We start from the raw sequence: 25,749 nt of genomic DNA on the forward strand, positions 1-25,749 counted from the left end.
ACAAGACATTTCAGCTTTTTATAAATAAATACAAATTCTACCCAGTGATTAAAAAAAAAACTCAATTTAATCCATTTTAAATTCAGGCTGTAACACAACATGTGGAAAAAGTCAACGGGTGTGAAAACTTTCTGAAGGCACACACACTCTTACTGCACCATGTCTTCCTTTGAACATGAGTATGAAAAAAACCTTGACATGCCTTCTCCCCTACCCCCCTCCTCCAGACCAAGGTGAAGTTCCTTGACATGCCTTCTCCCCTACCCCACTCCTCCAGACCAAGGTGAAGTTCCTTGACATGCCTTCTCCCCTACCCCACTCCTCCAGACCAAGGTGAAGTTCCTTGACATGCCTTCTCCCCTACCCCCCTCCTCCAGGCCAAGGTGAAGTTCCTTGACATGCCTTCTCCCCTACCCCCTCCTCCAGACCAAGGTGAAGATCCTGAAGCAGACGTCGGTGATGCTGCATGAATGGATAACATACGATCATAGATACAATTTGGCTACATAGGCCCACAAACAAACAAAATCACAAGAATCACAAGATTGGCTTCAGATCAAAGTCTAGGTTAAATGAAAGATCCATGCCGCCTCTCGTAGGCGTGGACACACACGTCCACCGTATCTCCAACAGGCTGGGATGGATGAGAGGTGGGATCAAGAACCCAGAGGAGACACGCAAGGCCCTGGAAGACTGGTTACCAAGGTGACAACACCACTTCCTGTCCCTCTGACCTATCAGGTCACTCGTTAACCAGTCACTGACCAATCAGATCCTTTACAGCAGGAAAGGAAAACATTTGGTGAAGACTGGGATGGTGATGTTGATCGATGATGATCTTCCTCTCTCACGGGGATCTATGGAGTGAGATCAACTGTTTGCTGGTGGGGTTTGGTCAACAGGTGTGTCTACCTGTCAATCCTCTCTGCTCTGTGTGTCTGAACCAGCACAACTGCCCCTCCGCCCACCAAGCCTCCCCAGCCAAGAGGCCTAAAGCTGGGTCATCTCGCTCCCCTCCAGGGTCAAGCTGGAGCCTGGTTCTTTTGGTTTGGGGTTATCAGCCCCCTCCTCAGCCACACTGGTCAAAGAGGAACCTCTGGCTACCCCCCTCTCCCCTCCTCAGCTGCCCAGAAAAAGGAAGTCCAAAACATTCTCTACATGATACGACAGAAGGGGATGGCATCCCTATAGAGATACTGTCCCAATTCTCTCTCCTTCCTCCCAAAGTGTACACTTGTCACTTCCCTTGACTGATTTGAAATGACTGGTCCAAGAAATATGTTGGTAACTCCCACTAGCCCAGTGGTATTCAAACTTTTTTAGCGGGGACACCATTTTTTCAGACAGAATTTCTGTGAATCCCATTTATTTTGCCAGAATTTCTCGCGACCCCACCCCAAAATAACCTTAATCGGTATGTAGTATCTGAGGAATTTATGACTTTGTTAATGTTTGCAAATGGTAGCTTAGAGAATGTTGATGTAGCCCAGGGAGACATCTGGGGAGCAGTTTTAGAGGGGCACCCTAAAGCAGAGGAAGTCTGTTAGGTGACCTCCTGGGATTGGTCTGTAGGGGAAACACCCATATCAGATTACATAGGATATATACTTGGTGAAGACAAAGGACGGACAGAACAACTTATTCTTTTGGGTCGCTGTTCTCCAGATGCCTGCAGGTATCTGTAAATCGACACTGAAATCCTTTGTTATGAATAAACCTTTATAATCAAAGTACAGTGTCAGCGGATCTCCTTGTCCTCCACAGCATGATTAGCAACATGGTTTCAGACACAACAGGTACATTTTGATTTTTACATGAACTATTAACCAATTCATTATACAGTTGAAGTCAGAGGTTGTCATACACCTTAGCCAAATACATTGAAACTCAGTTTCACAATTCCTGATATTTAATCCAAGTAAAAATTCCCTGTCTTAGGTCAGTTAGGATCACCACTTTATTTTAAGAATGTGAAATGTCAGAATAATAGTAGAGAATGATTTATTTCAGCTTTTATTTCTTTCATCACATTCCCAGTGGGTCAGACGTTTACATACATTCAATTAGTATTTGGTAGCATTGCCTTTCAATTGTTTAACTTGGGTCAAACGTTTCGGGTAGCCTTCCACAAGCTTCTCACAATAAGTTGGGTGAATTTTGGCCCATTCCTCGTGACGGAACTGGTGTAACTGAGTCAGGTTTGTAGGCCTCCTTGCTCGTACATGCTTTTTCAGTTGGGCCCACACATTTTCTATAGGATTGAGGTCAGGGCTTTGCGATGGCCACTCCAATACCTTGACTTCGTTGTCCTTAAGCCATATTGCCACAACTTTGGAAGTATGCTTGGGGTCATTGTCCATTTGGAAGACCCATTTGCGACCAAGCTTTAACTTCCTGACTGATGTCTTGAGATGTTGCTTCAATATATCCACATCATTTTCCTTCCTCATGATGCCATCTATTTTGTGAAGTGCACCAGTCCCTCCTGCAGCAAAGCACCCCCACAGCATGATGCTGCCACCCCCGTGATTCACGGTTGGGATGGTGTTCTTCGGCTTGCGAGCATCCCCCTTTTTCCTCCAAACATAACGATGGTCATTATGGCCAAACAGTTCTATTTTTGTTTCATCAGACGACAGGAAATTTCTCCAAAACGTACGATCTTCAAATCAAATTGTATTTGTCACATACACGTGTTTAGCAGATGTTATAGCGGGTGTAGTGAAATGCTTGTACTTCTAGCTCCGACAGTGCAGTAATATCTAACAAGTAATATCTAACATTTCACAACATATACCTAATACACACAAAACTAGTAAGGAATGGAATTTAAGAAAATATACATATATGGACAAGCAATTACAGAGCGGCATGGACTAAGATACAGTAGAATATTATAGAATAGAATGCAGTATATACATATGAGATGAGTAGTGCAAGATATGTAAACATTATTAAAGTGACTGTAAACATTATTAAAAAGTGACTAGTGTTCCATTTCTTAAAGTGGCCAGTGATTTCAATAGGCAGCAGCAGCCTCTAATGTGCCAGTGATGGCTATTTAACAGTCTGATGGCCTTGAGATAGAAGCTGTTTTTCATTCTCTCAGTCCCAGCTTTGATGCACCTGTACTGACGTCGCCTTCTGGATGATAGCGGGGTGAACAGGCAGTGGCTCGGGTGGTTGATGTCCTTGAGGATCTTTTTGGCCTTCCTGTGACATCGGGTATGTATCTTGGAGGGCGGGTAGTTTGCTCCCGATAATGCGTTTGGCAGACCGCACCACCCTCTGGAGAGCCCTGCGGTTGAGGGCGGTGCAGTTGCCGTACCAGGTGGTGATACAGCCCGACAGGATGCTCTCAATTGTGCATCTGTAAAAGTATGTGAGGGTTTTAGGTGCCAAGCCTAATTCCTTCAGCCTCCTGAGGTTGAAGAGGCTCTGTTGCGCCTTCTTCACCACACTGTCTGCGTGGGTGGACCATTTCAGTTTGTCGGTGATGTGTACGCCATGGAACTTGAAGCTTTCCACCTTCTCCACTGCGGTCCCGTCGATGTGGATAGGGGGGGTGCACCCACTGCTGTTTCATGAAGTCCGCGATCATCTCCTTTGTTTTTTGACGTTGAGTGAGAGGTTATTTTCCTGGCACCACTCTCCCAGAGCCCTCACCTCCTCCCTGTAGGCGGTCTCGTCATTGTTGGTAATCAAGCCTACTACTGTTGTGTCGTCTGCAAACTTGATGATTGAGTTGGAGGCGTGCTTGGCCACGCAGACATGTGTGAACAGGGAGTACAGGAGGGAGCTGAGCACGCACCCTTGTGGGGCCCCAGTGTTGAGGATCAGCGAAGTGGAGATGTTGTTTCCTACCTTCACCACCTGGGGGCGGGACCCAGTTGCACAGGGCGGGGTTCAGACCCAGGGCCTCGAGCTTGATGATGAGCTTGGAGGGTACTATGGTGTTGAATGCTGAGCTATAGTCAATGAACAGCATTCTCACATAGGTATTCCTCTTGTCCAGATGGGATAGGGCAGTGTGCAGTGTGATTGCGATTGCATCGTCTGTGAATCTATTGGGGCGGTAAGCAAATTGAAGTGGGTCTAGGGTGACAGGTAAGGTAGAGGTGATATGATCCTTGACTAGTCTCTCAAAGCACTTCATGATGACAGAGGTGAGTGCTACAGGGTGATAGTCATTTAGTTCAGTTACCTTTGCTTTCTTGGGTACAGGAACAGTGGTGGCCATCTTGAAGCATGTGGGAACAGCAGACTGGTCTGCGCATGCTCTGAGGACGCGGCTAGGGATGCCGTCTGGGCCTGCAGCCTTGCGGGTGTTAACATGCTTAAACGTCTTAATCACGTCGGCCACGGAGAAGGAGAGGCCACAGTCATTGGTAGTGGGCCTCGTCAGTAGCACTGTGTTATCCTCAAAGCGGGCGAAGAAGGTGTTTAGCTTGTTTGGAAGCGACGTGGCTGGTTTTACTTTTGTAGTCTGTGATTGTCTGTAGACCCTGCCACATACGTCTTGTGTCTGAGCCGTTGAATTGCGACTCCACTTTGTCTATACTGATATTTTGCCAGTTTCATTGCCTTGCGGAGTGAGTAGCTACACTGTTTGTATTCTGTCATATTCCCAGTCACATTGCCATGGTTGAATGCGGTGGTTTGCGCTTTCAGATTGGCACGAATGCTGCCATCTATCCACGGTTTCTGGTTAGGGTAGGTTTTAATAGTCACAGTGGGAACAACATGACCTATACACTTCCTGATAAACTCAGTCACCGTTTCAGTGTATTCGTCTAAATTATTTTCGGAAGTTACCCGGAACATATCCCAGTCCGCGTGATCAAAACAATCTTGAAGCGTGGATTCCGATTGGACAGACCAGCGTTGAATAGTCCAAAAAGTACGATCTTTGTCCCCATGTGCAGTTGCAAACCGTAGTCTGGCTTTTTTATGGCGGTTTTGGAGCAGTGGCTTCTTCCTTGCTGAGCGGCCTTTCAGGTTCTGTCGATATAGGACTCGTTTTACTGTGGACATAGATACTTTTGTACCTGTTTCCTCCAGCATCTTCACAAGGTCCTTTGCTGTTGTTCTGGGATTGATTTGCACTTTTCGCACCAAAGTACGTTCATCTCTAGGAGACAGAACGCGTCTCCTCCCTGAGCGGTATGATGGCTGCGTGGTCCCATGGTGTTTATACTTTCGTACTATTGTTTGTACAGATGAACGTGGTACCTTCAGGCGTTTGGAAATTGCTCCCAAGGATGAACCAGACTTGTGGTCTACCATTTTTTTTTTTTCTGAGGTCTTGGCTGATTTCCCCATGATGTCAAGCAAAGAGGCACTGAGTTTGAAGGTAGGCCTTGAAATAATCCACAGGTACACCTCCAATTGACTCAAATGATGTCAATTAGCCTATCAGAAGCTTCTAAAGCCATGACATCATTTTCTGGGATTTTTCAAGCTGTTTAAAGGTACAGTCAACTTAGTGTATGTAAACTTCTGACCCACTGGAATTGTGATACAGTGAGTTATAAGTGAAATAATCTGTCTGTAAACAATTGTTGGAAAAATTACTTGTGTCATGCACAAAGTTGATGTCCTAACCGACTTGCCAAAACCATAGTTTGTTAACAAGAAATGTGTGGAGTGGTTGAGAAACGAGTTTTAATGACTCCAACCTAAGTGTATGTAAACTTCCGACTTCAACTGTATTTTCATATATTCTCAAACTGTAAAGAAACCAATAAATGTACTCCATAAAATGGTATTTTTCAAATACGTTTGTATATTGTCCTATACAATAATCGGCACTGAAATGTTTTGTTCCCAAACCAAATAGCGACCTGACAACACCACTGATGTAATCCTTTCAGATCAACCAGAATGCCTAGGATGTGTAGGGGCCAGAGGTCCATTTGGGATTAACAATGGGAGTGTACGACACCACATGTGATTGAGTATCCCCCAGGAGACTACAGGGGGGTTTGTTGACCACTGCATAACTGGATCCAACTGACTGTCGCAGTCCTAATCGGAGTTTGAGCTGTTGGATAGAATGCACTTGATATCATTCTACCCATAAGTGACCACTGAATTGGGTGTGATATGTATCCATTGATCTTTAATATACTCCAAAATATAAAACGCAACAATGATTTTACTTTTTAGGAACATATTTATGGTTTTCACGACTGGGTAGGGACGCAGCCATGGGTGGGCATAGGCCCACCCACTGGGGAGCCAGGCCCAGCCAATCAGAATGAGTTTTTCCCCACAAAAAGCCTTTATTACAGACAGAAATACTCCAGTCTCATCAGTTGTACGGGTGGCTGGTCTCAGACGATCCCGCAGGTGGAGTTCCTGGGCTGGCGTGGTTACACGTGGTCTGCGGTTGAGGCCGGTTGGCAAATTCTCTAAAATGACGTTAGACGCAGCTTATGGTAGAGAAATGAACATTCAATTCTGGTGGACATTCCTGCAGTCAGCATGACAATTGCGCGCTCCCTGAAAACTTGACATTGTGTTGCGTGACAAAACTGCACATTTTAGAGTGGCCTTATTGCCCCAAGCACATGGTGTACCTGTAATGATCATTCTCTTTAATCAGCTTCTTGATATGCCCCACCTGTCAGGTAGATCATCTTGGCAAAGGAGAAATGCTCACCAACAGGGGTGTAAACAAATGTGCACAAAATAAGAGAAGCTTTGTTTATGGAACATTTCTGGGAGCTTTTATTTTAGCTCATGAAACATGGGACCAACACTTTACATGTTGCGTTTATATTTTGGGTCACTATAGTTTATGAATTCCAAAGCAATGTCCAATAAAGAGGGCTTGATACATCTTCTCTGAACTAAAACAGAACATCTGGCAGTCTCACTGCTTTTCAAAGGTTTTCACATCTTCTCTGAACATCTGGCATTGTACTGGTCATGAGTCTCACAGCTTTTCAAAGGTTTTCACAGCACACTCTTGTTCATAATCCCAGTATGTTTGCATACATTACTTTCATATAGTTTAGTGAGTCGTGTCGTCAACAGGGCTCTATAGTACCCGTTGTGCGCGTCTGTCATGTCGATGGTTCTGTTCATCTAATTGATTTGTGAGGTATGTACGACCACACCTTTCCTGTGGTGTCCACACCATTAGGCTATCGTAATGGAGATTATAGACAGGACTCATTCCCTTGTAAGATTTGTTCATATAATTGTGGTATAATGTTTCCGAGCCCATTCCCTGATGAGGAATAAAAGAACCTTCACAACTACAGGGGTCCATGACAGACTGCAGAACAGAAAGTGAGAAACCAAAGCTGTGTACAAAATTGAGCAATAACATTTACACCTTTGTAGAGCTGGCAACCCTGCTTAACAGCAGCTCTCTGGAGGTATAGTTTGTTAACTGTCCCCAATGACATTCTGCTCTGTCCATGAGTTCCCAGTACCCCCTGTGGCAAGGCCAGGTTCCCTCCAGTAGTAGAACCACTGCCTTACAATATTCACCTCAGCACTCACTGCTTATCAGTGTGACAATCTTTAAAACAAACACTCCAGAAAAGGGTTATAATGAAAAACTTTATTTCCAGTTACATCATTTATTTACTTCAGCACTTGAAAGAGGTCTGAAGGGTTGCAGGTGTGACCTCAATGTCATCTTACATCTGCAGAAGAGCAAATAAATTAAATGTAACAGACCAGCAATTAGATTAAAGAATACAGGCTCCCAAATCATTTATACTACATGTATAGTTGAGTCAGCTAGAAAATTATTCATCACCAATTATTCTAGATTTAAAACAGCTCACCAGCTTGGAACTCCTACTTGCAAGGGAAGACATATTCTGTCTCAGCCTGGTCACCTGTAACCATAGTACATGTTAGTCTCAGTAAATGAACACAAGTTGACCAAAAATGTTAGTTAAACCATGGAAAAGGAGGTTTTGGGGCGGGTTAGTAAATCAACTTGCTTGGCTGGTAGTAGTCGTAGATCTTGACCACCGCTGGCTTTAGATTCTGTACTGGGAGCTCCTGTATGATGTCCAGGGTGATGGTAAAAGGAAATAGTGATGTTAACTGTTGGGAGAAAAACAAACATATTGGTCATTAAATGATCTAAGCAGAAGTTACATTTCAGCTTTGCTGACATGTCACCACAAGTACATCTATATATATTATTTTGAAATAACACCCATTATATTATTGCAGAGTGCTATGTGGACCATTTCAAACTGATGGGTGGTTTTCACCTCACCTCTGTCAAGTACGTTAACACATGGTCATCTTTGGTATCAACACGATCCACTTGACTTGAACCCCTCAGCTGTGAAGACAAGCCATTCATATTGCATGGACAAAAACAGTCCGTGTTAGAAAGGGTCACAGATGAGGCAAGACCTCCATGGATAAAGGTCACAAAAACTCACCCTCCCCAAAGAGTCTGGATCTGGGGAAAACCCAGAGAGCATTTTCAAATCCACTATAATCATATTGGTGGTCAGCTCCTTTCCATGATATCTGTGAAAACAAAGAGATTATTGATAAAGTTGGATTGGAAGGTCAATAACAATTCATTTGGGTCAAATCCATTCTGTAAGACACGCTCCAAAATAACACTGAACTGTCAACATTTAAAAGAATGCTGTGAAGACAAAACGGGTCCTTCATTCTTACTGAGACTGGAGTTTCAGCGTGACTCTGGGTCGCAAAGACTTGCTGTTGCAGTCTACCTCTGGAGTCACCTGGATACTGAGCGTTGTGCTTTTGGTAGGAGTAGGGATGTTGTAGTGGAGCGCCACCTGGGACAGAGAAGAGGAAGTCAGGGAAACCATCCTGTCCAAAAACAAACATTTTATAAGCTAGAATAAACACATATTTAATGAACTAAAAATCAAGCCAGAAGAAGCTTCTTATAGGTTTGACCTTCCCAATAATGTATATTAAAGCACATCTTCCGCCACAGGACTGGGAGGAGAGATGTGTATTCACTGACCTGCACTGAGGCACAAGCGCTGCCCTTCACTTCAATGCTGTACTTCCCTTCTGTGTCCTGCAGCGCCCTCTCCTGGTACAGAAGCTTGTTGTTTTGGTTCACATAGAAGAGGTACTGATGCCCACTGGGAGACTGTACTGTCACTGTGCTGGCTCCTCCTCTACTGAACACCCTGGTGGAGTAGAGAGCCAGGGCCTGGAGGGCCACCACCGTGTCCTAAACAGACCACAGGGAAAAATCACTTCAAAATTAAAGAGCCCATTTTACAGAAAGGGTTGATTTTTACATTGAACAGTTCCTAAAGTGACCATTTCCCAATTCCATGGCTCTGTATCAGTGGAAGTTAGCCTCACCAGGCTGGACATGAAGAGCACATGCCTGTGGTCTGATAGAAGTCAAAGTAATAATGTCTCTACTAGTGCACAGCACAGGGTGCCATTTCAGACCAATGTGTTTGGGAAGTCTACCTGTGTGGAGGAGAAGCCTCCGTAGGCGTTCTGCTGCCTCACCAGCCACCTGACGATGCGGGAAGCGTAGCCCAGGTCAGAGGTAGACAGAGGAGAGGCACTGAGGGACGCCAGTAGAACGTAGGCGCTGGTCTCCACCTCAAGGGATGGTGAGGTCTCTGAGGAGGACTGGGACCAGTGCAGGAGACCCCCTGAGGGCCGAGGAGAGCGCACAAGTCAGAATAAGGACTGCTTATTCAGCATAATACAAAGTTCTGACCTCCCCAATTCATTTTATGCCCAAAACAACTGACAGTCAGTTCAAAGTGTATTTTTGTTCTTAAAAACACTTTTACTGGCCGTTTGATTGGGCCTATCTGGAGTGCTAGACGGGCCGAGGGTTTGCACTTTTAGGAGTAATCCATTGTCCAGGCAAGCTCAATCAAGGCAGCACTAACAGATCTTGGACCAGGATATAGCTCACCCTCTTGTAATGAGATGGTGTTGAGGTGCTGCAGAAGCTGGGCCCGTGTCTCCATGTCCCCTGCCAGGGCGAAGGTGTAGGCCAGCAGAGCAGTAGTGTAGGTGTTGGACAAATCACTGGTCGAGTTCTTCAGGCAAGACAAGCTGCGGTCCACAACAGGATGCTGGAGCACAGAATAACAGCAGCACATTGAGACACTTCATAGTAGCATATTGAGTCTAATATCAATAGTAGCAGAACTATACCATTCAGATGTGTTCATGGTACAGCCCATTCTTTGTCATTTCATAGGCTACTTTCAAAGAAATAACAATTCCCCTGTAACTCACTACATTGTATAATCTGTAAGATGTATACAGACTTCATACAGGAAGCTAAATTAGTAGCCTGTAACAATGTTGCTGGAGTGAGAATCAATGTTTATATGGAGTGAGGTTACTTACCGACACTGACATGTCGAGCTCCAGCATTGAAGCAGTGACGTAAGCAGTCAGTGTGACTTCATCCGTCACGCCACCCTATAAAACAATGTCAAAATACTAACTGTATCTAGCCTGATACAATTGTTGAAATCAAACTTTATGACTGGTCTGCCGAAACAGACTACGTCTAACATCGTTCAGTTTATTAGCAATATAAATACCTTCATTCTGTTGTTAAAGAGTTTCCCCAAAATTCTGAAACAGCCATGTTTGCCTTGTTGACTTTCCAACCAAGTCTTGGATTGCTCCATTTTTGCCGGGTCAATATAGATGAAAGACCGTGCTTTGCCAAAGGATCTCAAGACAAAAGCAGTCAGCCTGAAGAAAGAACTTGATTTAAAAGCAGTCATAATATCCACATAAGATGGTCATAAAAGTGACTTAGAGCTTCACATTACATAGCCATGGTCTCCCTGCCAGAGACGATGCCATTTGATTGGCCACTACTTCATTGAAACAGACAGTTGTTTACAAGCCAAGTACTCACCAAGTATTCCCCAAGCCTTGTCCAAACGTGCTGTATGCACCGTCAGCAGTCTTGTAGTTCAGCTGCCTTTGGTAACCTGTCGGTGGGTTTTTAGAGTGAACAGTGACCAAGTGGTTTTTATAGTCACTGGGTTTGTGCCCCAAATGGCTCTCCATATCAGGGCTCTTCAACCCTGTTCCTAGAGAGATACCCTCCTGTAGGTTTTCACTCCAACCCAAGTTGTAATTAACCCCATTCAACTCATCAACCAGCTAATTATTTAAAAAAGGTCAGTTAGAGTAGGGTTGAGTGAAACCTTACAGGACAGTATCTCTCCAGGAACAGGGTTGAGTCCTGCCCTATATAGTGAACTACTTGAGACAGGAAAATAGTGCACTATGTAAGCAATACGCTGCCATTTGGGACAGAGTGTCAATATTCTACGATCAAATGATTTCAGTGAGAAACCATGTGGAAGTCCCTCCATGTGTTGGGTCAGTGATGTCATCTGTACTGTAGCTCCATCATTTACATGACAACAGGGTCCTAGTCATTAGGGCACACTGGAGAAACCTTTTACTGGACAAATCCAGCCCTGTTTCAGTAAGTTTGTCTATAATAAATATTAGCCAGATTCAAAAGGGACACTCCTACCACTAGTGAGGAACTTGGTGGCCTTGTCTAGGATGGCTGGGGTGAGCTGCCCTGTGTTCCTCAGGTACTCCAGGATGTAGATATTGGGGGAGAGGAGGGCCATATTCTGCTCTCCACACCCATACGGCATCTGCAACAGTCCATCCAGGTTGTTGAGGGCCCGACCCAGGATGTCCCCTACAGAGAAACAAGGGACTTCTGTAAGACGGTCATCTTTAGCAAACAGCAACATTATCACCGCAGAAGGGTTGTCTTCCCACCACTACACCTCTAAACAAACCATAGTTTATTTTACCCAGAACGGTGAGGGAAATTCTATCAGATCCATCCACCACATTCTGGGGGAGTTGCAGTTCCACCTCCTCTGTCAGAGCTTCTCCTGTGGACACAAAGATGATAAGATGAATGGCGAAGAGCACGTCAAACAACCGTGAACATTCATTCATTACTGACCAGTTGGACACAGCAACCAGTTGTAGGTGTCGGTCTTCTCTGTTCCCTCAGCCTGGAGGACAGGAGAGGGATTCTTTTCAGAGGCAGTTACACTAGACAATCTGTGCAACCTAACGGTTAGTTCCCAGCAGCAAACTACATACCGTCACCAGCAGGCTCCGTGTGACTGTGTCAACGCGTCCTCTCTCCGGTACGTTCACAATCTCATGGTCACACGCAGTGTGGGAATGGACAGCCGCTGCACTAACGGACACGTTCAAAACCCCTACACACATTGGCAGACACAGGTTACACAACATCCAACACAGTACACAACTCAGGTTGACATCCATTCTGCTGTTTGAACGGTTGACGGGAGACTTACCCAGGACAGAGGGTGCCATTGTCCAACTGAAGGTCTTTCGTCCATTGGCACACAAGCATGAGGAGTAGTGGACGTCATTCAAGGGTGTGAGAGTGTAGTCTGAGGAGAGAGCCGGAGTCACAGAAACCTGCCGAAGAGGAACACTTTGTAAGATAACATGGTCTGACAAAAACAAAATACAATCCTGGTGCAGTGCCGTACCATGATGCACTTGGAGAGGTAGTTGAACACAGTGGCCTTCAGCTCAAAGTGCTCTCCCCGGATGACTGAGTAGGGCAGGGTGAGCTCCAGGAAAAACGGCTGGAAGACCGTGAGCTCCACCAGAGGAGCCAGACCAAAGCCACTGGGGGCCAGGCAGAAGACCTCAGTCTCCCAGGTGGTGATGGTGTCTGGGACTGTCAGGGGGACGTCTGCTGATCCAGACTCCCTGGAATACAGAGGTTAGAGTTTAAACAGAAAGCCACCAAGTGTCCAATAGAGAATGGCATAGGACTGTACCAATTATATGAACACCGTTTCGAATGCATTTAGCTTTATCTAACCAGGGAGACCCATTGAGGTAAAAGGAGCTCTTTCCTAAGAGAAACCTGGCCTACTCTGTACTACAGTTTAAAGAGGTTCCGGTTCCTAATCTAGCTAAGAGGGTTTTCACCCAAGGCTAGCCTCACTGTGCAGAGCACTTACCCAACTTCCACAAGATCCCAAATCCATGTCTCAGGGAAGAATGTACGGACCGTCTGTATGGGTGGCGGAGGTGTTGGGTCAACTCCACCAGCTATAGCCATTTCAAGTCCAGGACCCGCTGATCCAGGCCTGGCCATAAAGCTGTAAGCTACTAACAAATCATGCTCAAGTTAAAATGGACTGAATGCTTTGCTCAACAGTGAGCGCATGCAGCGTTCTGACCACTTTAACCAGGCTGTGTTAGTAATCCATTTCCCAAGATTCATTGAAGACTTCTAGCAATGAGAATAAGGGTTGGTTAGGACATCTCACCATAGGAGCGATGGTACTGGTTCCCCTGGTAACTGAGGCAGGAAGGTATTCTTATATCCAGATTAGTCGCCAGCTTCAGTCCCAGTGCCTAGAAAATGCCATCAAATTATTTAAAAAGTTGTATTTGTCACTGTACATGTGTTCTAGCCTCAGGCTATTTTAGCAATGTAACCTGTAAGTTGAACACATCGTGACGGTATGGTGACTGATTCTTCCCAGAGCAATAAAGAGGCTTCAAAAGTTGAGAACAGGGCAGAAGTATTTACCTGAAAAACTGCATAAGGATCATTTGTCTCCCCAGACTTTCCATCTGGGTACGGCATTATGGATCTCCTTGGTCTTACACGGAAACATGCTACTGAATCTTCAAGCTCGTAGGGAATATAGGTTGTCTCCTTGACTGGTAACAAATCAAATATCTGGAATGGGACAATATGGGAAGGAGTGAAATGACGTTCTTGGGGACCAAACAGAACAGACTGAAACAGGGAGGGACTACTTGGACTAAGAAGAACCTCCATTTTGTTTCCCCATTGCCAAACGTCTAGAAAAAAGTGTCCTGATGAACACAACCCAGAATATTACCTCATTATGTAACAATAGTGAGGTGATTTCCAGTCAATAGAAAGAGGGCCTCAAGCCAGAGAATAAGTCCCATTACCTCTGATAAAAGCACACCAAATGACCAACAGTGAACAGACCCATTCCATGTCTGCTGTGGTCAATGGTTCTTCCCCTGAGGCTGGTTGTATTCCCAGCACCACCAAAACAGTCGGTATGGTGGTAGGACTGTTGTTCACGTCAGTGAGCTCTGTTACCTTATCAGCATCCAGCCTCTTCCCTGGCTCCATGATGCCAACACTCTGGTCCACAGCGCTGAGGCCACAGAGGGAACCGGGCTGGGCAGAGAGATGCAGGGTGTTCTCCTCCCCTGGGACTGCATTGGAGGGGGAGAACTCCACCAACACCTGGCATACACATTATACACTTTTACTGCAGGTATGATACAGTATCTATGTGCATGGAAATAATTGACACTTCATAACCAACATAAAATGAGAACAATGTTTGTGATGTGCACACCTTGTTCCTGAAGCATTTCTCAGTGGGGAAGTTCATGCTGTGGGCGATGACAGTCTCACTGGGTAGCATACTGTACACCAGGAGCTGAACCACCGGCGCCATCTCTGGAACCACTGCCAACTTCAAGGTGACTTCACCCTCAGCTACTGCAACGCAAGAGCAGGTCACACTGCCATCAAGCGCCTTCCAGAACGTTCAGAATCACTTAATGAAACTCACTCACCAGGACTGTCCTGCTGCACAGTAACGTTCTTGTGTCCATGCTGAACTATCACCCCTCTGGATAAGGCCTGGAGAGAAAGGGGGAAACAGTTGTCATCAACTCAGAAAGGAGATGATGCAACCTGGACTCAAGGGGTAGACGTGGTAAACAAATCCAGGACAGAGCAATTAGGATGTTATGTGGATGTCCATCCATTTCGTATAGGTTACGAAGTCCAATTTGCTGTGGCTTATGTTATCGAGGTGGCTAATACTAAGGTTTAGGCTGGATGATTAAGAGTTTGTGTTGTATAGGAACATCCTTTTGAAAAGTGCGAGGCTTGGGCAATGTCTGAAATGATCCTGGTCAAAAGTAGTGCAACTAGGAAATATGGTTCCATTTGGGAGCCACCCTGGGTTTGGAAGTTGTCAACTAGTTCCTGGGTTCTACTCACCAGGTAGAGGACATCCACAGAGCCCTTTGGGACGGTCTCCCCTACGATGGCATAGTGGATGGTGATTGACACTTCCTCCCCACATGCCAGTGGTTTCTCCATCTTCTGAATAGCCAGGGAGCTGGAGGGTTTACGGTCAGGGGCAGCGGGCTGGATCAGGGAGAGGACGTGACGCCCTCTGTTGAAATAGGGGACCCTGTATCCTTGGTACTCCACTTGTGGGGTGTCACTTACCTGTAAAGGAACAAGAGGAGGAGTCTAAAGGACCAATCCTAAATCAACCCCTAGACCCTATGTTCTACATACAGTGGTGATATGAGGGGAGGACAGATGTAAGCAATATGGTAACAGATCCACCTTACCCTCTGATAGGCTTGGTGGAAGTTCCACCATGCTAATATTACCAATTCAATCTCCTCAGATCCCCACAAGACCATGATAGGCCTTAGGGTAGCGTTTCCCCCAACTCTGTCCTGGGGACCCCAAGCGGTGCACATTTTGTTTTTTGCCCTAGCACTACACAGCTAATTCAAATCTTGATAAAGAGTCCGTTATTTGAATCAGCAGTGTAGTGCTATGGCAAAAATCAAAACATGCACCCCTTGGGGTCCCCAGGACAGTTAGGGAAACGCTGGCGTAGGATTAAGGGCTGAGTTGGTCTTGAGCATAAAGAGGCTGTCAAAACCTAGAAGGAATCATACTTACTATGAGGTTAATATTCTCTTTGGGCATACTGGTTGTGTTTAGGGAGAACCTGGCAATACCACGACTGTCCGTGGTTAGGTTCTGTAGTTGTAGATATGAGGACCAGCCCTTCTCCTCCAACAGGTAGACTAACATGTCAGAGATGGGTGTGTTGTTGAAGTGAACAGCATATATCTGAGGAAAAGGGGGGAGTTGTATGAATGAAGTGACGCTACATGTCATTAACTAACACATACTGGTAGTTCAGCAAGCAGGGCAAAGAACAAATGGCCTCCACAATGCAACAGAAACACTGTATTTGGACTTACCTTGCCCTCAATAATTGATCCATGCTCATAGATTTGGGGCGTGTCGACAAATGAGAGTTCTCCAATCACATAGGAGAGCGCTATGCGTTTTTCCTCTGACCGTGTAATACCTGTCAAAGGAAAATAAATAATAGGATGGTATATTTCACAATTACCAGAGCCAACACAATGCACAATGGCAGTTCAAAACGCAGAAACTGAATTGCAGTACAGCTTACACAGGATATTATAAACAGACGACAATAAAACAGCATTCTATAAAACAACACTGTAGCACCAAAGGTCAAACAGCTCACTCTTGCCAATCTTCATGATCTAACACAGAGTTCCTCCAACTCAGTCCCGGGGTCCCCCGTGGGTGCAGGTTTAGGTTTTTTGCCATAGCACTACAGCTGATTCAAATAATCAAAGCGTCATGATGAGTTGGTTATTTGAGTCAGCTGTGTAGTGCTAGGGCAAAAACCAAAACGTGCACCCAGGGTGGGCCCCAGGACAGAGTTTGGGAAACCCTGATCTAATGAAACATCATTTGACAGCAATGTTACCAATGATTGTGATAATACTAACCTGTCCCCTCCTCCTGTACTTCTGCATGGAAACTAAACACGTCTCCCAGCAATTTCTCTCCTAAATTCTTTGTAAAAATTGCCATGTTGAAGACATAGGAAGCACAGCCAGTTAGGTCCATCTGGGAAAAGCAAGCAGAACCAAACACACTGAGAACAGATTTAAATTAATTCAATCAAACATTAAGAACCAAGTTAAATAAATTAAAATGTAATATGTTGGTATAAACAGTCCTACTAATGATCGTTTTATGACAGCATACAGACCTCTATTGACTCTTTGTGGCAGGGAGGTGTGTAATCAGGAACTCCTTGTGGATGTTTCTCATCAATTGTTATCGGTTTCACTACATTGTCCCCCAAGAGTCGGCACAACTTTAACCCTGCTTTACCAGGTACAGGCTGTCCATACGTGTACCTGATTTCAATTCATAGGACAAAAGAATCAAACAATTTCCTACGTCGACAATCACCATATTAAAAACCGAATACGAGACAAAGGTTTGTGCATACCTGTAGGCTTAAGTCAAGTGTTCAACAAATCTGGACCCACATTCATAAAGACTCTCAGAAAGGGATCAGTTTGAACTTTAGGATCATAATGAACAAGGTCACATGTCATGGGGGGGACCGGATCCTAGAGCAGCAATCCCAATCTAGGATGCTTTATGAATACAGAACCAGCTGTTCATGTAAATGCCACTGTAGCAAACGTTTGAAGTGTCAGGGATTAATAGCAGCATTTCAGGACATTGAGCAGTAGCATTGTAGGTCTTCAATTAGCATGTGTCATTAGTGAAGACCTGGGTTCAAGTAGCTTACATGCATATTGAAGTATTTGTATTTTAAATCATTATTAATATAATATTATTTTCAAATACTTTCCAAGTGTTTATCCAAATACCTTCAACTACTTGTATTTTCAAAGAAAGAATAACCAAATACTTAAAATCTTTCACATTTCAAAGTATTAAAATTACTTATTAGAACCCAGGTCTGCATTAGCGTAATGCGATTATTAGATCATTACATTTAGTGGAGTTACACATCACCTTGTAACTACAGTGCATTGGAATCGCCATTAGCGTTTACTCACTTGGCACACACTTCCACTTCATACTCTTCTTGAACAATACTGATCTCGTTGGTGAGGTTCATTTTGATCTCAAACTTTGGCAGAACTACAGATAAAAGAACAGCAGTCAACTCTAGAATGTTCCAGGATTGTGATGCATTGATTCAACTGCCAGAGCCATAACATTACCTAGCATGACAGGTAAAAGAAAAAAGCTCAACCTACCATACTTTTCTACCTTGAAGTTCTGGTATATTTTGTCTTGACCAATCCACACTACAATGGCATAGGATCCTACAGGTGCTTCAGAGTTCAGGGGGTGAGAAAGCTGCAAAATGTTGCCACTGGATGTAGTGTTGAGCCACTGTCCAATCCTGTTCTGATTAACATCCTGTTGGTTCATAGAACAAGATAACAGTATACAGGAGTCAGCTCTTTTCATGACATTTCCATCTGCAACATTGGCCTACTGAAGGGGGCCCAGAACACACACAAAGCTGATTGGAAGTATTTAGCTAACTTCCACAGTAGGTGGAAATTAATGACGACCTAGCTAGCGGGTGGAGTCCTAATGTTGCAGTATTTACAGTGACAGTCATCATAAAGTTAGACTTGTAAGGGTCTTACCTCAAGTTCCACAATGTTGTACTGTGAAGGGCAAAGACAAGAGATGGGTTCATGGTTCATGAATAACTCCAAAACATCAGTGGAGCATAACGGTCTACAACTATAGGAACTAGACAGGTGATTGGCTTAGTGGGACTAATGTCAATTTAGTACATGAATTCAGTCTCAAGAAAAGATGATCCCATACATTCCAATCTGACCTATATGAATGAAAACCCCATGTCCTGACTGGTTGATTGCTGTACCTTGTGTTACATAATACTTGATTGCTATGCCCATCAGTTGTGATACTTCTGTATCCGTATTTTGGTTTGAAATAGTAGACACCGATCTGAAGGACTGTTTTCAATATTACATTTTCAACACTCACCAGCTGATTGACAGGGCTAAAATTGGTATCCAAGGTGACGACTCTAAAATGCACTGTAAAAAGCCGATGACAAGAAAATGAGAATTTTAGAAGCATCATGTCGGACAACTGAAAATTCCAAGGTTTCCAGAAATCCTGGTTGGAGGATTCCCATCCTGATTCCAGGAATCTTTCACCCAGCATTTCTGGAAAACCAGGGAAACTGGTGAAGTAAGCAGAACTTGTCACAGCTACTCTGGATAATATTTTAAACTGTTGGTACTAAGGCCCCAATTCAATCAATTGCAGATGAAGGAAAACTGCACTGCGAGTTCTGAATATATTTACACTATCCAATTATGTCCATGAGAGGAACATCTCGTAACATGTGGCATGTCGGTTCAAACTCCGTTCCAGTGTACATATCCTGAGTGACCCCACAGTGGGTTTTTTCCTGTATCTGCACCCCATTCCTGAATGAAGCTTTTCAGGCGTCCGTTTCCCTCTCCAATGTTCATAAGCCACGCATGACTTGTTAGAACAGAGTGGACAGGACCAGGCACCAAATCAGACTGGGGGAAGATCATTAACAATGATGTGTTCTTTTCTACACAGAAGATCATACAACTATTGCCTGATGATCTTCTGAAGTTCCCAATACCTTCCAACCATACTTCCTTCAGATTGTAATATACGGTCATAGCCCCAAATAAAGAAAGGGAACATGGTGGGGTCATGGAAAGTTGATATCAAAATGGGGTCTGGGGCCCAAAATGTTTTGGAACTCCAATCACCTAATTGTCCTGTTTCTTAGCAACCAGACTAAAGGTGTACTGGCTCTAACATCACCTGTTTGTCCTGGGTTATAGATTGGTTTGTCCGTTTGGATGAATGTCATGGGGCTGTAGGGTTTGATCATGACCTTCCTCTCCTCTTTTGATAGAAACGTGTCACCTCGAACCTCCACCTTGAAGTTTTGCACTTTGTCACTCTTCACATGAGGGGCCTGTCAGGGAGGAAGAGCGCAACACTGGTGAACTAATGGACCAACAACATAGGACATTAAGATGTGGTGCCGTGTGGCCCAGTTGGTAAGAGCGCGCCACTAGCAACTTCAAGGTAGAGCGTTTAACTCCTGCAGGGATCACATTATGCACTCCCCTTATTGGAAGTTGCTTTGGAGAAGTGTCATATATCAATTGTCTAGATATTATATAGTAGCATTCAATCAAAACCTGGTACAAATTTGAGCCTGAATCCCAGAAAAGTTCTGGTAGGCCACCACATTGATATTTCCCATAAAATAAGCTGGCATTGCACCAAGAAACTAAGAGATTCAAAGCTGAGAAGTCCAGTCCACTCTTATTGGAATGGTTGTGGATGTCCACCAGTGCTGGGCTGACCTGAAACTGGAAGCAGCGATGAAACTCTTGGTCAGAACTCTTGTGGAGAAGTATATTGTTCTGCCCGTCGGCCATCAGAGATATGGTCATGACCAGGGTCTCGTTGGGCTGCAGAAGGCTGGCACAAAGCTTGGCCTCTGAGCCTGCCTGGATCACTGCAGGAATGGCTACCATATAAACCCTACAAAGAACACAGGAAAATCAGTACCTAATGAGATGATACCTCTAAACACAAACCTAGGTGAAAAATACTGTGGAGATAAAGATCTGCAGAAAAATTGCTCTAAATCTGCTCCAACAGAGAGAGTGTTAAACCAAGACGAGAGACTTAAGTGTGATGACTAATTTCTAACTTCTGTGACTGCAGATTTACTTACGGTCCTGCAGTTTCTTGACAGACACAAATCCAGTGAATGCAGGCAAAGAGTATCCATCTCCAAACCTGAAGCCCAGGAAGAACCATGACTAAAGGAGAAAAATAAACCAAGTCAGTTATGACTCTGTATTCCTACTGGGAAGACCTCCCTACTGCACTGCCTAGAGGTTGTCTAGCTGGGATCCAGATTGTCAATTGACTTTAACTATAAGGTAAAGAGAATTAGGTTAGGAAATTGGTTAGCTAATAAAATAAAAATCTACCAGGGGAGGTGGTACTTAACAATAACATCTGAAATTATTTCCTGGGGGATGCAAAACATCCTTATCAGAACTGTCCATCCACTGATATACAGGCAGAAGCATCCCCAAACAGGCACCAACCTGGTCTCAGAGCATTTCGTATTATTCTGTATGTAAACCCAAGACTCTCCATTAAGTAAATGTTACATTTCGTATGGTCAAGACTCTCCATTAAGTAAATGTTACATTTCGTATGGTATGTATTACATTTGTGGATGTCAGTCATCCATTTCGTACGATATGTTACAAACTTGCCTAATGAACATCTTACAAATTCCAATTTGTTGTGGCCAACGTTAGCTAGATAATGTTAGCTAAGTATTAGGGGTTAAGGTTAGACAAGAAGCTAAGTATGTCCAAAGTAGCTAAACAGTAGTAAGTAGTTGAAGTTGCTTATTAACCAAAATGTTAACGTCGTTAGCGTTATACACCCACCCAAAACATTAACTATTTTGGTTTTGGCTTAAGTAACGGTCGGTCTTATGTAACAGTACCAAACATAACATACTACATTTCAATGTCCCGGACTTACATTTACTATGTTACATCTAGTCCATGAGACCAGGCTGTAGACACAGGTCGGTAAAAAAGGCTCAATTGCATTTAGGTTATTGTTTTACTTATATATATCGGTCTAGAAACTGGGCGCCAAACACAGATTGCAGATGTTTGTCTAGCGTGCACATACATAAGCAATTCTGTTGCTAAACCCTTTTGGATTGCATTTGGTATAGCCTGTAAAAGACCAGATGCAAGTAGAAATGTTAGGCACTAACTTTTAAAAGTTAATCGCCGACCTGTTGTTATAGGTATAAGATTGCGCAACAAATTGACATAACACCCGTGGCCTAGGCATACTCACCACCGCGGATTGTTTGTGGACTCAGTAGAAAGGAAGTACAGACTGTCGGTCACGTCCCTATAAATATCCTTAGTTCCGGACTTTTTTCTAATTACTAAACGCTCGCACCTGCTGGATATTCAGGGAGTTCGATTAGACTGAACGCCCATTTCAAATGCCGGATCATATTGTCAACAAGGCAGCATGGTGCATATTTCATGAACATAGGCCTACATCATGTTTTTCCATAAAATGTTTGAATTTTCAAACACTTGGAAGGCAGCTGAAGCACATATGGGGATTTTATCAAGACCAAACACTTAGGCCTATGCATATGAAAACTCAGAATCCTAAATCATTACTCTGCATGCTTGACCAAGATCACTTTGTTTTGAGTCAATTTCATCTGCTTTTAAAGGGGCACCTGGCTCATGCCCCAGAGGCATCCAGGCCACGGCAAACTCCTCCCACCGGGGTAACGTGGGCCAGATAATTTAATCCCCTCCCATCACGCCATTAAACTCTGTAGCTATTTTAAAGTCACCATTGGCCTCATGGTAAAATCCCTGAGCAGTTTCCTTCCTCTCCGGCAACTGAGTTGGGAAGGACGCCTGTATCTTTGTAGTGACTGGGTGTATTAACACACCATCCAAAGTGCAATGAATAACTTCACCATGTTGAAAGGGATATTCAGTGTCTGCTTTTTTATTTTTACCCATCTACCTACAGTGGGGAAAATATGTATTTAGTCAGCCACCAATTGTGCAAGTTCTCCCACTTAAAAAGATGAGAGAGGCCTGCAATTTTCATCATAGGTACACGTCAACTATGACAGACAAAATGAGAAAAAAAAATCAAGAAAATCACATTGTAGGATTTTTAATGAATTTATTTGCAAATTATGGTGGAAAATAAGTATTTGGTCAATAACAAAAGTTTCTCAATACTTTGTTATATACCCTTTGTTGGCAATGACACAGGTCAAACGTTTTCTGTAAGTATTCACAAGGTTTTCACACACTGTTGCTGGTATTTTGGCCCATTCCTCCATGCAGATCTCCTCTAGAGCAGTGATGTTTTGGGGCTGTCGCTGGGCAACACGGACTTTCAACTCCCTCCAAAGATGTTCTATGGGGTTGAGATCTGGAGACTGGCTAGGCCACTCCAGGACCTTGAAATGCTTCTTACGAAGCCACTCCTTCGTTTGCCGGGCGGTGTGTTTGGGATCATTGTCATGCTGAAAGACCCAGCCACGTTTCATCTTCAATGCCCTTGCTGATGGAAGGAGGTTTTCACTCAAAATCTCACGATACATGGCCCCATTCATTCTTTCCTTTACACGGATCAGTCGTCCTGGTCCCTTTGCAGAAAAACAGCCCCAAAGCATGATGTTTCCACCCCCATGCTTCACAATAGGTATGGTGTTCTTTGGATGCAACTCAGCATTCTTTGTCCTCCAAACACGACGAGTTGAGTTTTTACCAACAAGTTCTATTTTGGTTTCATCTGACCATATGACATTCTCCCAATCCTTTTCTGGATCATCCAAATGCACTCTAGCAAACTTCAGACGGGCCTGGACATGTACTGGCTTAAGCAGGGGGACACATCTGGCACTGCAGGATTTGAGTCCCTGGCGGCGTAGTGTGTTACTGATGGTAGGCTTTGTTACTTTGGTTCCAGCTCTCTGTAGGTCATTCACTAGGTCCCCCCGTGTGGTTCTGGGATTTTTGCTCACCGTTCTTGTGATCATTTTGACCCCACAGGGTGAGATCTTGCGTGGAGCCCCAGATCGAGGGAGATTATCAGTGGTCTTGTATGTCTTCCATTTCCTAATAATTGCTCCCACAGTTGATTTCTTCAAACCAAGCTGCTTACCTATTGCAGATTCAGTCTTCCCAGCCTGGTGCAGGTCTACAATTTTGTTTCTGGTGTCCTTTGACAGCTCTTTGTTCTTGGCCATAGTGGAGTTTGGAGTGTGACTGTTTGAGGTTGTGGACAGGTGTCTTTTATACTGATAACAAGTTCAAACAGGTGCCATTAATACAGGTAACGAGTGGAGGACAGAGGAGCCTCTTAAAGAAGAAGTTACAGGTCTGTGAGAGCCAGAAATCTTGCTTGTTTGTAGGTGACCAAATATTTATTTTCCACCATAATTTGCAAATAAATTCATTAAAAATCCTACAATGTGATTTTCTAGATTTTTTTTTCTCAATTTGTCTGTCATAGTTGACGTGTACCTATGATGAAAATTACAGGCCTCTCTCATCAATTTAAGTGGGAGAACTTGCACAATTGGTGGCTGATAAATACTTTTTCCCCCCACTGTACTCACCTGCCCTTCTTTGTGAGGCATTGGAAAACCTCCCTAGTTTTTGTGGTTGAATCTGTGTTTGAAATTCACTGCTCGACTGAGGACCTTACAGATAATTGTGGGGTACAGAGATGAGGTAGTGCAACTTATTACATTTACATTTTAGTAATTTAGCAGACGCTCTTATCCAGAGCGACTTACAGTAGCGAGTGCATACATTTTCATTCGTACTGGTCCCCCATGGGAATCGAATCCACAACCCTGGCATTGCAAGTGCAATGCTCTACCAACTGAGCCGGACGGGTATATATAATCATGAGCCTTAAAAATACTTGACATTTTGCAAAACAATATGCCTTAACCTTATGCAGTTTTTTCAAAGACATGCTATAGCTCTACATGCAGTGTACTGTAAGAAATACTATAGGACTGTTACATTTTACTCCAGCTATTTAACCTTCACCAGAATAGCCTTCTGTTAAATCAAGTACTGATTTTCTATAAGTCAACTACAATGTGTGTACTTCAAAATGTCTCTTCAAATAAATAATCTTGTGATACCTGTCAGAAGTAAATTAATGGGTGGACGGGATAAGTCTCCATCTCAGGAGTGGATTGAGTGTTGTCTTCCTTTGAACATGAGTATGAAAAAAACCTTGACATGCCTTCTCCCCATCCCCCCTCCTCCAGACCAAGGTGAAGTTCCTTGACATGCCTTCTCCCCATCCCCCCTCCTCCAGACCAAGGTGAAGTTCCTTGACATGCCTTCTCCCCTACCCCCCTCCTCCAGACCAAGGTGAAGTTCCTTGACATGCCTTCTCCCCTACCCCCCTCCTCCAGACCAAGGTGAAGTTCCTTGACATGCCTTCTCCCCTACCCCCCTCCTCCAGACCAAGGTGAAGTTCCTTGACATGCCTTCTCCCCTACCCCCTCCTCCAGACCAAGGTGAAGATCCTGAAGCAGACGTCGGTGATGCTCCAGAGCGTTTCTAGGACACTTGAAAAAGGAGAGCCTCACACTCTAGGAGCTCAGATGTAATCATTTAATAACCATCATTTGGACAGACAAGCTGTCTTCATCAGGGTATGATGACAAACACCGCGGGTCACTCGTTTATATAGTTTGGAAGGACACATAGGTGTCTGTAATCACGGCCGGGTGCCGGCTTGATGTCATTGGTTGTGCATGAATGGATAACATACGATCATAGATACAATTTGGCTACATAGGCCCACAAACAAACAAAATCACAAGAATCACAAGATTGGCTTCAGATCAAAGTCTAGGTTAAATGAAAGATCCATGCCGCCTCTCGTAGGCGTGGACACACATGTCCACCGTATCTCCAACAGGCTGGGATGGATGAGAGGTGGGATCAAGAACCCAGAGGAGACACACAAGGCCCTGGAAGACTGGTTACCAAGGTGACAACACCACTTCCTGTCCCTCTGACCTATCAGGTCACTCGTTAACCAGTCACTGACCAATCAGATCCCTTGCAGCAGGAAAGGAAAACATTTGGTGAAGACTGGGATGGTGATGTTGATCGATGATGATCTTCTTCTCTCACAGGAATCTATGGAGTGAGATCAACTGTTTGCTGGTGGGGTTTGGTCAACAGGTGTGTCTACCTGTCAATCCTCTCTGCTCTGTGTGTCTGAACCAGCACAGCTGCCCCTCCGCCCACCAAGCCTCCCCAGCAAAGAGGCCTAAAGCTGGGTCACCTCGCTCCCCTCCAGGATGAAGCTGGAGCCTGGTTCTTTTGGTTTGGGGTTATCAGCCCCCTCCTCAGCCACACTGGTCAAAGAGG

General features: G+C 44.3%; 1 protein-coding gene across 1 annotated transcript; it reads right to left on the bottom strand.

Annotated features, from left to right (window-relative positions):
• Positions 1-7,818: 7,818 nt before the first annotated feature.
• LOC311115098 (alpha-2-macroglobulin-like) lies at positions 7,819-20,569 on the bottom strand (the record flags this gene model as incomplete). The annotated part of the gene is made up of 35 exons (XM_084190305.1): positions 7,819-7,859; positions 7,968-8,073; positions 8,252-8,320; positions 8,424-8,514; positions 8,671-8,795; positions 8,990-9,205; positions 9,457-9,647; positions 9,920-10,082; positions 10,363-10,437; positions 10,563-10,719; positions 10,889-10,964; positions 11,522-11,698; positions 11,817-11,900; positions 11,975-12,026; positions 12,118-12,239; positions 12,339-12,465; positions 12,540-12,765; positions 13,023-13,173; positions 13,335-13,422; positions 13,601-13,753; positions 14,153-14,302; positions 14,418-14,563; positions 14,641-14,707; positions 15,074-15,307; positions 15,779-15,952; positions 16,087-16,196; positions 16,654-16,774; positions 16,920-17,070; positions 17,749-17,833; positions 17,953-18,118; positions 18,355-18,375; positions 18,725-18,777; positions 19,553-19,709; positions 20,107-20,287; positions 20,484-20,569. 35 exons carry the CDS (start codon positions 20,567-20,569, stop codon positions 7,819-7,821), a joined length of 4,392 nt encoding a protein of 1,463 aa, XP_084046431.1.
• Between the last annotated feature and the right edge of the window lie 5,180 nt (positions 20,570-25,749).

This window comes from Coregonus lavaretus (genome assembly GCF_964263955.1).
Source record: "Coregonus lavaretus genome assembly, contig: HAP1_SCAFFOLD_326, whole genome shotgun sequence".
NCBI lineage: Eukaryota > Metazoa > Chordata > Actinopteri > Salmoniformes > Salmonidae > Coregonus > Coregonus lavaretus.